Below are 15,882 nucleotides of genomic sequence, written 5' to 3' on the forward strand. Positions count from 1 at the left end.
GATAGGAAAAACGTTAGATATTGGTACCTATTCCAGAAAACCATGAGGATCTATTCCAGAAAACCATTCTGACCACTCCAGAATTCCCTCCCTTCCTCCCTGTGGGTCAGGGATACAGTAGTTGTCCTTTCCCACACAATTCTTTCCATAGGACGGAAACAACTGCATCCCTTAATTTCTACACAGACTGTAAACTGTGTACCATTGAAGGCTGCAGTCCATCTTGCATCCTCCACTGCCTGCTCCACCAATTCAATCCCGAGGACCTGAGATGTATGCTGAGCCAGAGAGAGGCCAATCACACCTGAAGAAGTAAAAGAGAAGAAGAAGAAGGCAGCATTTTAGGGTTTGGGTGTGGTAGTTTGTTTTTTGTCTTTTTGTTTGTTTGTTTTAAACAGGGTCTCACTCTGTAGCCTAGGCTGGAGTGCAGTGGCACACAGTTCACTGCAGCCTCGACCTCCCAGGCTAAAGCAATCCTCCTGTCTCAGCCCCCTGAGTAGCTAAGACTACAAGCTCATGTCACTATGCCCAGCAATTTTTAATTTTTTTGTAGAGATGGGGTCTCACTATGTTGCCCAGGCTGGTCTCTAACTCCTGGGCTCAACCAATCCTCCTGCCTTGCCTCACAAAGTGTTGGGATAACACGTATGAGCAACCACACTTGGCTGCAATTTTAGGGTTTTAGACCAATAAGATTATGCCTGCACCACTACCACTACCTCTCCCCGACCTCTGCAAGCTACAAGGGCCCTGGGAGCTGAGCAGCATGCAGATTCTGCCCTGGACTTCCACTTGCCAGTTCCACAGCAGATATCAAGAAGGATGGTGTCAGAGTTCACTCCAGTCAGCTCCCCCACAGTCCGATACAGCATCTCTGCACCAGCAGTGTTAATCTGGAAAAAGGCATCTGGAGAGATGCGGATCTTCAAGCTCAGAAGTTCTTCAAAGATGTAGGGTTCCCCAAACAGAAGCTGATAGGGAGACTGCTGATGGCTACAACGGGTCATGGTACTGGAAAAGAATAAAAGAAGAAAGCATCTTGAGCTGCGCATGGTGGCTCACACCTGTAATCCCAGCACTTTGGGAGGCCGAGGCGGGGGGATCACCTAAGGTCAGGAGTTTGAGACCAGCCTGGCCAACATGGTGAAACCCCGTCTCTACTGAAAATCCAAAAATTAGCCAGGTGTGGTGGTACATGCCTGTAATCCCAGCTACTCAGGAGGCTGCAGTAGAAGAATCACTTGAACTCGGCAGGTGGAGGTTGCAGTGAGCCAAGATTGCACTACTGTCCTCCAGCCTGGGTAACAGAGCGAGACTCAGTCTCAGAAAAAAAAGAAAAAAAAAAAGAAAGCATCTTGAAATGGCAGACCATCACATCCCTAGTGGTTGGGTAGACAGGGAGGCCCCAGCATCTCAGCTAGGAGACACAGTCCCTGCCATGGCCCTGAGAGCTCTGCAAGGGTTTCCCCATCAGGGGATGAAAGTCCATGTGGACACTCTCACATCTACATTCTGGCCTGTGTTCCCAGACCCGGCTGGTGTACAAGGGCCAGAACCATTTAGCCAATATCCTCCACCATCAATCAGCAACCCCGCATCAGCAATCCATAAACCAAGAGTCTGGCAAGCCATCAGCCTATTTGGCTGTCTCAGGTTTACCTTTCCTGGAAGTAAAGTGAGGTCAAGTCACAGGCTGCTCCAGGACCTCTGATGAAAAATTCCTTTACACTCTCCTTCTGAACATGGAGCTCCTCCTGCCCAGACCACAAAATTAGCAGTTAAGCAAAGACTCATCTCTGACAAATTTTCTCTCTAAGCTCTATAGTAATCAGCCCTGCAGTAATCAGACACAAAGACATTTCACAAATCTTATTATAAATAACACTTAACATAAAGCAGGTCAGACATGATGGTTCACGCCTATAATCCCAGCACTTTGAGAGGCTGAGGTAGGAGGACTGCTTGAGCCTCTAGGAGTGTAAGACAAGCCTAGGTAACATAGCAAGATCCTGTCTCTACAAGAAATCAAAAAGGCCAGGAGCGGTGGTTCACACCTGTAATCCCAGCACTTTGGAAGGCCAAGGCAGGCAGATCAGTTGAGGTCAGGAGTTCAAGACCAGCCTGGCCAACATGGTGAAACTCCGTCTCTACTAAAAATACAAAAATTAGCCAGGTGTGCTGGCACGTGCCTGTAATCCCAGCTACTTGGGAGGCTGAGTCAGGAGAACTGCTTGAACCAGGGAGGCGGAGGCTGCAGTGAACTGAGATCATGCCATTGCACTCCAACCTGGGCGAAGAAGCGAGACTGTCTCAAAAAAAAAAAAAAAAAAAAATTACCCAGGTGTGGTGACGTATGCCTGTAGTCCCAGTTACTTAAGAGGCTGAGGTAGGAAGATTGCTTGAGCCCAGGAGTTTGAGGCTACAGTGAGCTATGATTGCACCATTGCACTCCAATCTGGGCAACAGAGCAAGACACTGTATCAAAAAATAAAAATAAAAAATAAAATTCTTACATAACTACAGAGAGCCTAAGTATTAGCTTGATACCAGGATATATTGCCAATAAACCGTGTAGGAACAATAGGGTTAAAAATGCCAGGCATCAAATGACCTGGGTTCAAATCCTAGCTTTGCTATTTACTGATTCTTTAACCTTGGGTATTTCTATGCCTCCATTTCCTCAGGGGTAAAATGAGGGTGACAATATCCCTCCTCCTGCCTACCTTACAAGTTTGTTGAGATGATCATATAAGTATAGGAATGTTTTAACACAGGTATGTTTGAAAGCACCAAGTGCATGACAAATATAAAGTACTATTTGGGTTATGAAATCCTCTGACATTGCAGTCTCTATTGTGAATTGGCATTTGGATTTGGAAGAGCAACTACTACCATGGGCAAAGTTCTTGTGAAATTACTTGGGAGTTCTCACATAGCCTAGCCACAGTCTCTGTGGTTTGATTATGCGAGCAGTATGGTTAAATAGTATCCTTGCCATCTTCTCCTCATCCCTAACCCCTCTCCCCAATCAACACAAATACTCTGTGGATGTACAGTTTCTGCTATATGCCCTGAAACTTCAAAAAAAAAACAATTACAGTAATAGTTAGTAGTAGTAAAAGTGATGGTTGCTTAACATCTTGTGAGGCTCACCTGACTTAATTTCTGGGGATGGAAAGTGATGATAGCCATTGTGTGCCCTTGGCTATTGGTGCGGACTATGAGCTCACGCCAGTATCCACCTTCATGAAATACAAGGCAGGGCTCCAATGGAGACTGTTGAAGGAATACTTCATAGTACTAGGAAGAGAAGCGAATTATTACACAAGCAAAACTAGCAAGTTTCACAGCTGATTATTCATGCTAGGTGATGGTTTGCGGCTACACTGTGTCCCCCAAAAACTCCTACGTTGAAGCCTTAACCACCAGTACTCAAAATGTGTCTGTATTTTGAGACAGGGCCTTTAAAGAGGTGATTTAGTTAAAATGAGGCAGTTAAGGCAGGCCTTAATCCAATCTCACTGATGTCTTTTTTTTTTTTTTTTTTTTTGAGACAGAGTCTCACTCTGTTGCTCAGACTGTAGTGCAGTCGCATGGTCTCAGCTCACTGCAACCTCCGCCTCCTGGGTTCAAGCAATTCTCCTGCCTCAGCCTCCTGAGTAGCTGGGATCACAGATGCCCACCACCTAGCCTTGCTAATTTTTGTATTTTTAGTAGACACAAGGTTTCACCATGTTGGCCAGGCTGGTCGCGAACTCCTAACTTCAGGTGATCCTCCTGCCTCGGCCTCCCAAAGTGCTGGGATTACAGGTGTGAGCCACCGCACCATGCCTGCTGTCCTTGTAAGAGAAAAGGTGGACACACAGAGACACCAAGGTTGGGTACACAAAGAAAAAGACCATGTGACACAGCAAGAAGGTGTCTATGCAAGCCAAGGAGAGAGGCCTCAGCAGAAACCAAATCAGCAGAGACTCTGATCTTAGACTTTAGCTTCCAGACAAGGAGGAAATAGATTTCTTTAAGCCACTCAGTCTGCTGTATTTTGTAATGGCAGCCCTTGCAGACAAATACAGTGATATAAGAAACATGACTGACCGGGCACAGTGGCTCAAACCTGTAATCCTAGCACTTTGAGAGGCCAACGTGAGAGGACTGCTTATGTCCAGGAGTTCAAGACCACCTGGACAACATGGCCTGTCTACAAAAAATTAAAAAAATTAGGCTGGGTGCAGTGGCTCAAGCCTATAATCCCAGCACTTTGGGAGGCCAAGGCGGGTGGATCACTATGAGGTCAGGAGTTCGAGACCAACTGGGCCAACATGGCAAAACCCTGTCTCTACTAAAAATACAAAATTTAGCCAGGCATCAGGGTGGGCGCCTGTAATCTCAGCTACTCGGGAGGCTGAGGCAGGAGAACTGCTTGAACCCAGGAGGCGGGTTGCAGTGAGCCGAGATCATGCCACTGCACTCCAGCCTAGGCAACAGAGACTCCATCTCAAAACAACAACAACAACAAAAATTAGCCAGGCATGGTGACACACGCCTGTAGCCCCAGCTACTCGGGAAGCTGGAGTGGGAGGACGGCCTGAGCCCAGGTGGTCAAGGCTGCAGTGAGCCGAGATCTTACCACTGCACTCCAACCTGGGCAACAGAGACTCTGTCTCAGAAAAACAAAAAAGAAAGAATCATGATTCCTGCCCTGTGACTTTACAGAGGATGCTATCAATTACATTCCGAACTGTAAGCTCCATGAAGCGAGTTGTTTCCTTAGTCTGACATATGTGTTCAATAAATATTGAAAAATTGTATGAATAACTGAACAGGAAAGGTATTCTTACTTAGAACTTCAATTTATTTATGGAAAATAATCTTCCCTTTCTGTGAATTCCTAATGTATTACTAAGCTGCTATGATTCCACTCTTAATGTCCTGATATAAGCACATCATTTCTATATTTCTTCATATAACCTAGTACCAACTATATTATAGCTTAGTCAGATCCTCCATTTCCTCCTGGTATATACAAGTCAAATGCAATCCTGATTTAGCTGTTATGATCTCAAAAATCCTAAAAGCCAATTGCTACCATAACAGGAAACACCATCTGATTTACTGGGTCCTTTTGTTCTCATAATGCATGTGTTCTGGGTCCACTGTATTTACAAACAAACCACAGATTATGTAGTAAAGGGGGAATTATACCACAAAACAGTGCTACCTGAGGTAAGATCAATTAAGGTTGTACCTGATCACTTTTGTTATAATTTCATATAAGATATCTTTGATTTTTACTCAACATAGTTTTCAAATTTTAAGGTTGGTGATTTAAAGAAAGCCTAGTTCCACCGGGCATGATGCCTCCTGCCTGTAATCCCAGCACTTTGAGAGGCCGAGGTGGGCAGATCATTTGAGGTCAGGGGTTCAAGACCAGCCTGACCAACATGGCAAAACCCCGTCTCTACTAAAAATACAAAATTTAGCCAGGTGTGGTGGCGAGCACCTGTAATCCCAGCTACTTGGGAGGCTGAGGAGGAAGAATCGCTTGAACCTGGGAGGTGGAGGTTGCAGTGAGCTGAGATTGTGCCACTGCACTCCAGCCTAGGCAAGAGTGAGACTCAATCAAAAGAAAAAGAAAAGAAAAGAGGAGAGGAGAGAAGAGGAGAGGAAAGGAGGAGGAAGAAAGGGAGGGAGGGAAAGAAAGAGAGACAGAGAGAGAGAGAGAGAGAGAGAAGAAAGGGAGGGAGGGAAGCAAGGAAAGAAAGAGACGGAGAGGAAAGAAGAAAGAAAGACTAGTTCAACTGTTGTCTACTGGCTGGTTAGAAAGGAATGCTTTTTGGAAGCAAGATTCAAATATCATATAAAGCCTGGTGCAGTGGCTCTCGCCTATAATCCCAGCATTCTGGGAGGCCAAGGTGGGTGGGTGGATCACTTGAGGTCAGGAGTTCGAGACCAGCCTGGGCAACATGGTGAAACTCCTTCTTTACTAAAAATACAAAAATCAGCCAGGCATGGTGGCGCACACCTGTAATCTCAGCTACTCAGGAGGCTGAGCAGGAGAATCACTGGAACCCAGGAGGTGAAAGTTGCAATGAGCCGAGATCACACCACAGCACTCCAGCCTGGGTGACAGAACAAAACTGTCTCAAAAAAAAAAAAAAAAAAATTCATATAGGCTCTGGAAGGATGGTAATTGAAAAACTGAGCTTGAACTAAAGGATAATGGGTAAATATGAAGTACAGCTTCTCCCCTGTATGACCTAGGGCCTTGGTTTCTTCATTGTAAGATGGAAACTGAAACTCCTATTCTTATATGGGAATGCTTAAGCTAAGTATTAAGATTAAAGGGAACTTCTGGTTAAAATAACAGAATATTCCACCTAAAAAAACAGAATATTCCACCTAAAACTCCTACTAAATGAAAATCCTACTAAATCCTACTAAAATGAAACAAAGGGATTAAAAAGGCATAAGCTTATTTAGGTTCATTGTTTCCAACAATTCTCCCTTCTCTCTCCTGTACCATCATTGCGTTCGCTCCATACTGGATCATTCCCATCAATATACTATCAGATTGCTTTTACTCTCCCATTTTAAGCAGAAAAAAAGAGGAATCTTCTTGACCCTATATTCCCCAACTCTGCTCCTCTTTGTCATAAAACTCATCACAAGAACTGAGCCTATTCACTGCCTCCCATTCTTCTACTCACCCAGCTGAATCAGGTCACTACTACTCCACGAAAACAGTTCACATTAAGGTCATCCCTGACCTCCTTGTTATGAAGTCCAATGGTTAACTTTAAGTCCTCACTTCCTTGACCTACCAGCAAGCATTGGGCACAGGTGAAAAGCCATTCCTTCTCTGTTTACTTTCTTCCTCTGGCTCCCAGGGAAACCTTACTCCTGTTTCTTTTTCTTTTTTTTTTTTTTTTTTTGAGACGGAGTCTCACTCTGTTGCCAGGCTGCAGTGCAGTGGTGCAATCTCGGCTTACTGCAACCTCTGCCTCCCAGGTTCAAGCGATTCTCCTGCCTCAACCTCCTGAGTAGCTGGTACTACAGGCGCGCGCAAACAAGCCCAGCTAATTTTCGTGCTTTTGTTTTGTTTTTTGTTTTTTTTTAGTAGAGACAGGGTTTAACCATATTGGTCAGGCTAGTCTTGATCTTCTGACCTTGTGATCGGCCCACCTTGGCCTCCCAAAGTGCTGGGATTACAGGCGTGAGCCACCGACTCCTGTTTCTTACAACCTCACTGACTGTCCCTTCTCAGTCTCCTTTACTGGTTCTTCCTCTTCTTCCAAACCTCTTAAAATGGGAGTGCCCCAGGGATTGGTCCCTGTTCCTCTTCACTTTTCTATCTACTCTCACTCCCTTGGTGATCTCTTGCCAGCCTCATAATTTTAAATGACATCTACATGCTAACAACTCCTGGATTTCTCTGTCTTGAACTCCAGTCTAATGTAGCCAACTAACTACTTAACATATCCATTCAGATGTTTAAAAGGCACCTCAAATACAACATGACCAAAACTGAACTACTCATCTCCTCCAACCCAAATCTGCTCTACCAGTCTTTCCAGTCTCAGTTGACAGTAACTTCATCCTTCCACTTGCTCTACACAAAACACCGGGGGCCATTTTTTTCATTTTTTTATATTAAGGTATAACTGATACATAAAATTTGCACCTGTTTTTATGTATACATTTTGATAAGCCTGGACATATACATATACTTGGGATACCAACCCCCACCAGCCAAGGTACTAAACACATTCATTACCTCCAAAAAACGTCCTTGTTGGAACCATTTTTTACTTATCTTTATTTTTTTGAGACAGAGTCTTGCTCTTATCATCCAGGCTGGAGTGCAATGGCATGGTCTAGGCTCACTGCAACCTCCGCCTCCTGGATTCAAGCGATTCTCCTGCCTCAGCCTCCCCAGTAGCTGGGATTACAGGTGCCCACCACCACATCCAGCTAATTGTTGTATTTTTAGTAGAGATGGGGTTTCACTATGTTACTATGTTGGCCAGGCTGGTCTCGAACTCCTGACCTCAGGTGATCTGCCCAACTCAGTCTCCCAAAGTGCTGGGATTACAAGTGTGAACCACCACACCCAGCCACTTCTGTCTCTTATACCTCTTCATTCAATCCATCAGGAAATCCTGTTGTTCTGGCCTCAATGTATATCCATCTCCACTGTTACTACTGATCGATCTACATCATCTCTCACCTGGATTACTGCTGCACAGCTTCCCTCAATTGGTCTCCCTGCTTCTATCCAACCATGCCCCCACCAATAATCCATTCTCTACACAACAACCAGAGTGATCATTAAACCATATCATGACATTCCTCCTTGACCCCATGAAAACCTCTGACGGTTCTCCATTTCATTCAGAATGATGTGGTTTGGCTCTATGTCCCCACCCAAATTTTATCTCAAATTGTAATCCCCACATGTTGCGGGAGTGGCCTGGTGGAAGGTGAGTGAGTTTTGGGGGCAGACTTCCCCTTGCTGTTCTGGTGATGGAGTTCTCACAGGATATGGTTGTTTGTTAAGTGTGTGGCACTTCCCCCTTCTTGTCTCCTGCTTCACCATAGTAAAATGTGCTTGCTTCCCCCTCCGCCATGATAGTGTGTCCTGAGGCTTCCCCAGGCATGTGGAATTGTGGGTCAATTAAACCTCTTTTCTTCATAAATTACCCAGTCTCAGGAAGTTCTTTACAGCAATGTGAGAACAGACTAATACACAGAATAAAAGCCAAAGTCACTACCATTAACTCTTACCTCATCTCCTACTATTCTTCCTCTCATTTGCCTGGGTCTACTGTCAGTTCCTCCAAAAAGCCAGCCACACTCTCGTCTTGAGGTCTTTGCAAAGCTCTTTCTTTTGCCTAAAATGTTTTTCCCTCAGACCTTTGCATGGCTAATACCCTCACTTCCTGTAAGTCCTTATTCCAGGGTTTCTCAAGATAAGCACTACTGACATTTGGGGGCAGAAAATGCTTTATTGGCCAGGTGCAGTGGTTCATGCCTGTAATCCCAGCACTTTGGGAGGCAGAGGTGGGCAGATCACACGGTCAGGAGATCAAGACCATCCTGGTTAACACAGTGAAACCCCGTCTCTACTAAAAATACAAAAACTTAGCTGGGCACGGTGGCAGGCGCCTATAGTCCCAGCTACTCAGGAGGCTGAGGCAGGAGAATGGCGTGAACCTGGGAGGCGGAGCTTGCAGTAAGCCAAGATCGCACCACTGCACTCCGGCCTGGGCGACATAGCAAGACTCCGTCTCAAAAAAAAAAAAAAAGAAAAGAAAAGAAAAGAAAATGCTTTATTGTAGGGGGCTGATCCATACATTGTAGGATCTTTCATTTTTTAGAGAGAGAGGTCTTGCTATGTTGCCCAGGCTGGAGTACGGTGGCTATTCACAGGTACAATCATCGTGTACTACATCCTCAAATTCCTGGGCTCAAGTGATCCTCTACCACCTCAGCCTTGTGAGTAGCTGGAACTACATGTGCATGCCACTGTGTCCAGCCATTATAGGATGTTCAACAGCATTGCTAGCCCCTACCTAGTAGATGCAAACACCATCACCCAGCCATGCCCCAGTGATGACAACCAAATATGTCTCCAGACATCACTGCCAAATGTTTCCTGCAGGACAAAACTGCCCTCGGTTGAGAATCGTTGCTTTATTCAGATATCATTTTCTCAATGGGGCCTACCTTGACCCTATTTAAAATTACAATCCAGGCCGGGTGTGGTGGCTCATGCCTGTAAACACAACACTTGGGGAGACAGAGGTGGGTGGATCACGTGAGGTCAGGAGCTCAAGACCAACCTGGCCAACATAATGAAACCCCCGTCTCTATCAGAAATATAAAAAATTAGCTGGTCACACCTGTAATCCCAGCCCTTTGGGAGGCCGAGGAGGGCGGATCACAAGGTCAGGAGATCGAGACCATCCCGGCTAACATAGTGAAACCCCGTCTCTACTAAAAATACAAAAAAATTAGCCAGGTGTGGTGGCACACACCTGTAGTCCCAGCTACTCTGGAGGCTGAGGCAAGAGAATTGTTTAAACTCGGGAGGCAGAGGTTGTAATGAGCCAAGATCACGCCACTGCATTCCAGCCTAGAATGCAGTGAGACCCCATTTCAAAAAAAAATTTTTTTTTTGAGACCCCATTTCAAAAAAAAAAAAAAAAAATTAGCAGATGTGGTGACACGCACCTGTAATCTCAGTTATTTGGGAGGCTGAGGCAGGAGGATCACTTGAACCCAGAAGGCACAGGTTGCAGTGAGCCAAGATTGTGCCACTGCACTTCAGCCTGGTTAACAGAGAGAGACTCCATCTGAAAATAAATAAATAAATAAGGGCCAGGTGCAGTGGCTCACACCTGTAATCCCAGCACTTTGGGAGGCCGAGGCAGGCAGATCACAAGGTTAAGAAAGAGATCGAGACCATCCTGGCTAACATGATGAAACCTCATATCTACGAAAAATACAAAAATTAGCTGGGTATGGTGGCACGCGCCTATAGTCCCAGCTACTCGGGAAGCTGTGGCAGGAGAACCACTTGAACCTGGGAGGCGGAGGTTGCAGTGAGCTGAGATCATGCCACTGCACTCCAGCCTGGCGACAGGGCAAGATTCTTTCTAATAAATAAATAAATAGATAAATAAAATTATAACGCATACTTCCTCCAGCCCCCAAAACTTCTTATCCTCCTTACTCTATTTTTTCCCATGGCACTTATCAACTTTCAACATATCATATGATTTACTTACTGTTTTTTAAAAAAAAATCTGTCTCCCCTACAACTAAAATTTAAATTACACAAGGGAGGGGAACTTATTTTCTTCATTACTGTATCCTAAGCATCTAGAATAGTGCCTTGCACTTATAGGGGTGCAAAACTACTTGTTGAATAAATAAATGAAAGAGCAAAGATAATGGGAGAGAAGACAACAGAAAAGCAAACTCAGTAAAATCTCAGAAGATGGACAGCAGAGTGAAGTGACAAGCGACTTAGCAAGGTGAAGGAAGCTATATCTGGAGTGACCACAGAGGTGGATCTGGTAAGTCAAAAGGCTTATCTGCTCTACACAATCCTGGTAAGGCTCACACTTAAAGGTGCAAAATACTGCAGGAAGCTGAGATGGGGTAAGATGCATGACTAAACTCAGGGTTTGGCTAAAAAGTCTGGACACAAAACTGGCAAATGTTGGCCAGATGCAGTGGCTCACACCAGTAATCCCATCACTCTGGGAGGCTGAGGCTGGTGGATCATTTGAGATCAGGAGTTTGAGACCAGCCTGGCCAACATGGTGAAACCCCGTCTCTACTAAAAATACAAAAGTTAGCTGTGCATAGTGGCACGTGCCTATAGTCCCAGCTACTTGGGAGGCTGAGGCACGAGAATCACTTGAACCCAGGAGGTGGAAGTTGCAGTAAGCCAAGATCACACCACTACACTCCATCCAGCCTGGGCGACAGATTGAGACTCTGTCTCAAACAAACAAAAACTGGCAAATGTCTTCATCCTACCAAAAACTTCCATCTTCCTCTACCAGGAGACTGAAGATGTTTTTCTCAGGAGAAACTGAACCCATCAAAGTTCAGAACTTGGAGATACCAGGCACACTGATTGTGGTAGAGAGATGGAAGCAGGAAAAGTCTATATAAATCTGCATTCTTTTTTTCTTTTTGAGATGGAGTCTCGCTCTGTTGCCCAGACTGGAGTGCAGTGGCACGAACTTGGCTCACTGCAACCTCTGCCTCCCGGGTTCAAGCAATTCTCCTGCCTCAGCCTCCTGAGAATCTGGGACTACAGGCACCTGCCTCTGCACCTGGCTAATTTTTGTGGTTTTAGTAGAGATAGGGTTTCACCATGTTGGTCAGGCTAATCTCAAACTCCTGACCTTGTGATCCGCCCGCCTCAGCCCACCAAAGTGCTGGGATTACAGGTGTGAGCCATGGCGCCCAGCATAAATCTGCATTCTTAATGGTGTGAGATCTGGGCCCCTTTCTATACCTCATTCCAGAAGGCCAGCAGCCAGGCAGATTTGAATATAATTCTTTGTAGGGACTGAATAACCCCAGAGAAAATAACTCAAGAGACAGAGACATGGAAGACTTGTCCACAATCACCAGCAGTAAATCCAAGAATCAGTAAACCCACTCAAGATGAACCATTAACTGGTCAAAGCCTCACTATTTTTTTTTTTTTCTGGATACAGGGTCTTGCTCTATCGCCCACTATGGAGTGCAGTGGCACCATCTCAGCTCACTGCAGCCTCAACCTGCTGGGTTCAAGCAATCCCCCTGTCTCAGCCCTGCAAGGAGCTGGGACTACAGGTGAGTGTCACCACCCCCATCTAATTTTTTTGTATTTTTAGTAAAGACAGAGTTTTGCCACGTTGCCCAGGCTGGTCTTGAACTCTTAAACTCAAGTGATCCACCCACCTCACACTCCCAAACTGCTAGGATCACAGGCATGAGCCACCACACTGGTCCTAAGGCCTCACTCTTAAATATGAACAGCCAGCCAAGTACTACCAGCTACTTGGTTAGCACCTCCATTATAAAAGACAATGCCCAAAACAAATACACAGGAAAAAAATCCAGGAGAGAACAGACACTTCTAACAGGAAAAAAAGCAAACAGAGGCCGGGCACAGTGGCTTACGCCTGTAATGCTAGCACTTTGGGAGGCCAAGGTGGGCAGATAACCTGAGGTCAGCAGTTCAAGACTAGCCTGGCCAACATGGCAAAACCCCATCTCTATTAAAAACACAAAAATTAGCCGGGCATGGTGGCACATGCCTGTAATCTCAGCTACTTGGGAGGCTGAGGCAGGAGAATTGCTTAAACTCGGGAGGCGGAAGTTGCAGTGAGCCAAGATCGTGCCATTGCATGCCAGCCTGGGCAACAGGAGCAAAACTGTCACAGAAAAAAAAAAAAAAGCAAATAGAAAAATAATGTTGTATTACTAAAAAAGAACAGAATGCTATACGAAAGGAGCAATTAGAGAACAAGGAAAACCTTTTGAAAATTAAAGACACAATGATAGAGACAAATTCAATAAAGCTGTTGGTATGTAGGTCAATAAAATTTTACAAAAAGAACAAAAAGGCAGAGAGAAATGAGCAGAAGATGACAGAAGCAATCCATAAGGTCCCCAAATCTAATAGGAGGAATAGCGAGCACATAGAAAATGAAGGAGAGGGGGCTGAGGGCACCTATAATCCCAGCACTTTGGGAGGCCAAGGTAGGTAGATCGTTTGAGGTCAGGAGTTCGAGACCAGTCATGCCAACCTGGTGAAACCCCATCTCTACTAAAAATACAAAAATTAGCCAGGTGTGGTGGCAGGCGCCTGTAATCTGAGCTACTCGGGAGGCTGAGGCAGGAGAATCACTTTAACACAGGAGGCAGAGGTTACAGTGAGCTGAGATCACACCATTGCACTCCCACCTGGGCAACAGAGTGAGACCCCTCTCAAAAAAAAAAAAATCAGGGAGAGGGGCTGGGCGCAGTGGTTCACACCTGTAATCCCAGCATTTTGGGAGGCCAAGGTGGGTGGATCACGAGGTCGGGAGATCGAGACCATCCTGGCTAACACGGTGAAACCCCTCTACCAAAAATACAAAAAATCAGCTGGGCGTGGTGGCGCATGCCTGTAATTCCAGCTACTCGGGAGGCTGAGGCAGGAGAATTGCTTGAGCCCGGGAGATGGAAGTAGTAGTGAGCTGAGATTGCACCACTGCACTCCAGCCTGGGCAACAGAGCGAGACTCCATCTCAAAAAAATAAATAAATAAATAAATAAAATTATTTTTGTGAAAAAAAAATTAGCTGGGCGTGGTGGCTGGTGCCTGTAATCCCAGCTACTTGAGAGGCTGAGGCAGGAGAATCGCTTGAACCCGGGAGGTGGAGGTTGCAGTGAGCCAAGATCGCACCATTACACTCCAGCTTGGGCAAAAAGACTGAAACTCCGTCTCAAAAAAAAAAAAAAAAAGACTAGAGACCAGCAAAAGAAGCCCCAGGATAACAGCCATGCAGAAGACAGGTTGGGCCTAGGATGGCAGACTTCAGGAAAAAGGTCTTCAGGGAAAAACTTCAACTGAAGCTTTTGAGCATATGGAAAATATTGATGAATATCTGACAGATCTTATAAAGCATTTGGAAAGAAATTGGAGGCCAGGCACGGTGGCTCACACCTGTAATCCCAACACTTTGGGAGGACGAGGTGGATGAATCGTCTGAGGTCAGTAGTTCAAGACCAGCCTGGCCAACATGGTGAAACCCCGTCTCTACTAAAATTACAAAAATTAGCTGGGAGTGGTGGTGGGCCCCTATAATCCCAGCTACTTGGGAGGCTGAGGCAGGAGAATTACTTGAACCCAGGAGGCAGAGATTGCAGTGAGCCAAGACCACACCACTGTAATCCAGCCTGGGCAACAAGAGCAAAACTCCATCTCAAAAAAAAAAGAAAGAAATTAGCAACCAGCTTATAGAAAATGAAGCAGGCTGGGTGTGGTGGCTCACATCTGTAATCCCAGCACTTTGGGAGGGCAAGGCAGGTGGATCACCTGAGGTCAGAAGTTCGAGACCAGCCTGGCTAACATGGTGAAACCTCGTCTCTACTAAAAATACAAAAATGGGCCGGGCATGGTGGCGTGTGCCTGTAATCCCAGCTACCCAGGAGGCTGAGGCAGGAGAATCTCTGGAAGCTGGGAGGTGGAGGCTGCAGTGCTCCAAGATCTCGCTACTGCACTACAGCCAGGGAAACAGAGCGAGACTTTGTATACAAAAAAAAGAAAGAAAGAAAAAGAAGAAATAAAACAAAGCAAATGGAAAAATGAGGTAATTATTCATGCCAATAAAAACAAAAAGATATAAAATGGACTACGCAACTATAAAAAAGTATATTATTCTGTGAAAAAAAATCAAGATATAGAACAATGTCTATAGTAAGCTGCCTTTTAACTATGAAAGGGGGGAAGATACAAATATCTATTAACATTTTCTTTTTCCTTTTTTTTTTTTTTTTTTTTTTTTGAGATAGTTTCACTCTTGTTGCCCAGGCTGGAGTACAATGGCATGATCTTGGCTCACCACAACCTCTGCTTCCCGCGTTCAAGCAATTCTCCTGCCTCAAGCTCCCAAGTAGCTGGGATTACAGGCATGCGCCACCATGTCCGGCTAATTTTGTATTTTTAGTAGAGACAGGATTTCTCCATGTTGTTCAGGTTGGTCTCGAACTCCCGACCTCAGGTGATCTGCCCGCCTCAGTCTCCCAAAGTGCTGAGATTAAAGGCGTGAGCCACCGTGTCTGACCTACATTTCTTTTTCTTTCTTTCTTTTTTTGAGACATGGTCTCGCTCTGTCACCCAGGCTGGAGTGCAGTGGTGCGATCTTGGCTCACTGCAACCTCTGCCTCCCAGGTTCAAGCGATTCTCATACCTCAGCCTCCTGAGTAGCTAGGACTATAGGAGTGCGCCACTACGCTCGGCTAACTTTTGTACTTTTAGTAGAGATGGGGTTTAGCCATGTTGGCCAGGCTGGTCTCGAAGTCCTGATCTCAAGTGATTCACCTGCCTTAACCTCCCAAAGTGCTGGGATTACAGGCATGAGCCACCATGCCCGGCCCACATTTTCTGAAATCAGCAAAAAAAAAAAAAAAAATTGTTACCCACGGGAAGGAGGGAACTGGGTAGAGGGGTCAGAGGTAAAAGCTAGACCTCTCTGAATATACCTTTATTTTGTAGACTTGAGTTTGGAACCATGTAAATATTTTTTTAAAGTATAAAACAAAATTTAAATGTAAAAAAATCTGTAAAATTTGAAAGCAAAATGGAAAAAAAAGAACCTGTGTATC

General features: G+C 45.3%; 1 protein-coding gene across 3 annotated transcripts in view; it reads right to left on the reverse strand.

Annotated features, from left to right (window-relative positions):
• The window catches only part of TRMT2B (tRNA methyltransferase 2 homolog B), a 41,423-nt gene that overhangs the window by 9,106 nt on the left and 16,435 nt on the right, over positions 1 to 15,882 (reverse strand). For all 3 annotated transcript variants that reach the window (XR_004058403.1, XM_010388464.2, XM_030934442.1), the window contains exons 7-10: positions 3,154 to 3,300; positions 1,660 to 1,754; positions 797 to 1,011; positions 203 to 304 (exon numbers count right to left, since the gene is read on the reverse strand). Coding sequence is in view for 2 of the 3 variants with exons in the window: in XM_010388464.2 (XP_010386766.1) it covers positions 203 to 304; positions 797 to 1,011; positions 1,660 to 1,754; positions 3,154 to 3,300 (559 nt within the window). In the remaining variant the exon portion in view is untranslated. The remainder of the gene's footprint in view (positions 1 to 202; positions 305 to 796; positions 1,012 to 1,659; positions 1,755 to 3,153; positions 3,301 to 15,882) is intronic.

The sequence above is a fragment of the Rhinopithecus roxellana genome, chromosome 7 (assembly GCF_007565055.1).
Source record: "Rhinopithecus roxellana isolate Shanxi Qingling chromosome 7, ASM756505v1, whole genome shotgun sequence".
Taxonomy (NCBI): Eukaryota; Metazoa; Chordata; class Mammalia; order Primates; family Cercopithecidae; genus Rhinopithecus; species Rhinopithecus roxellana.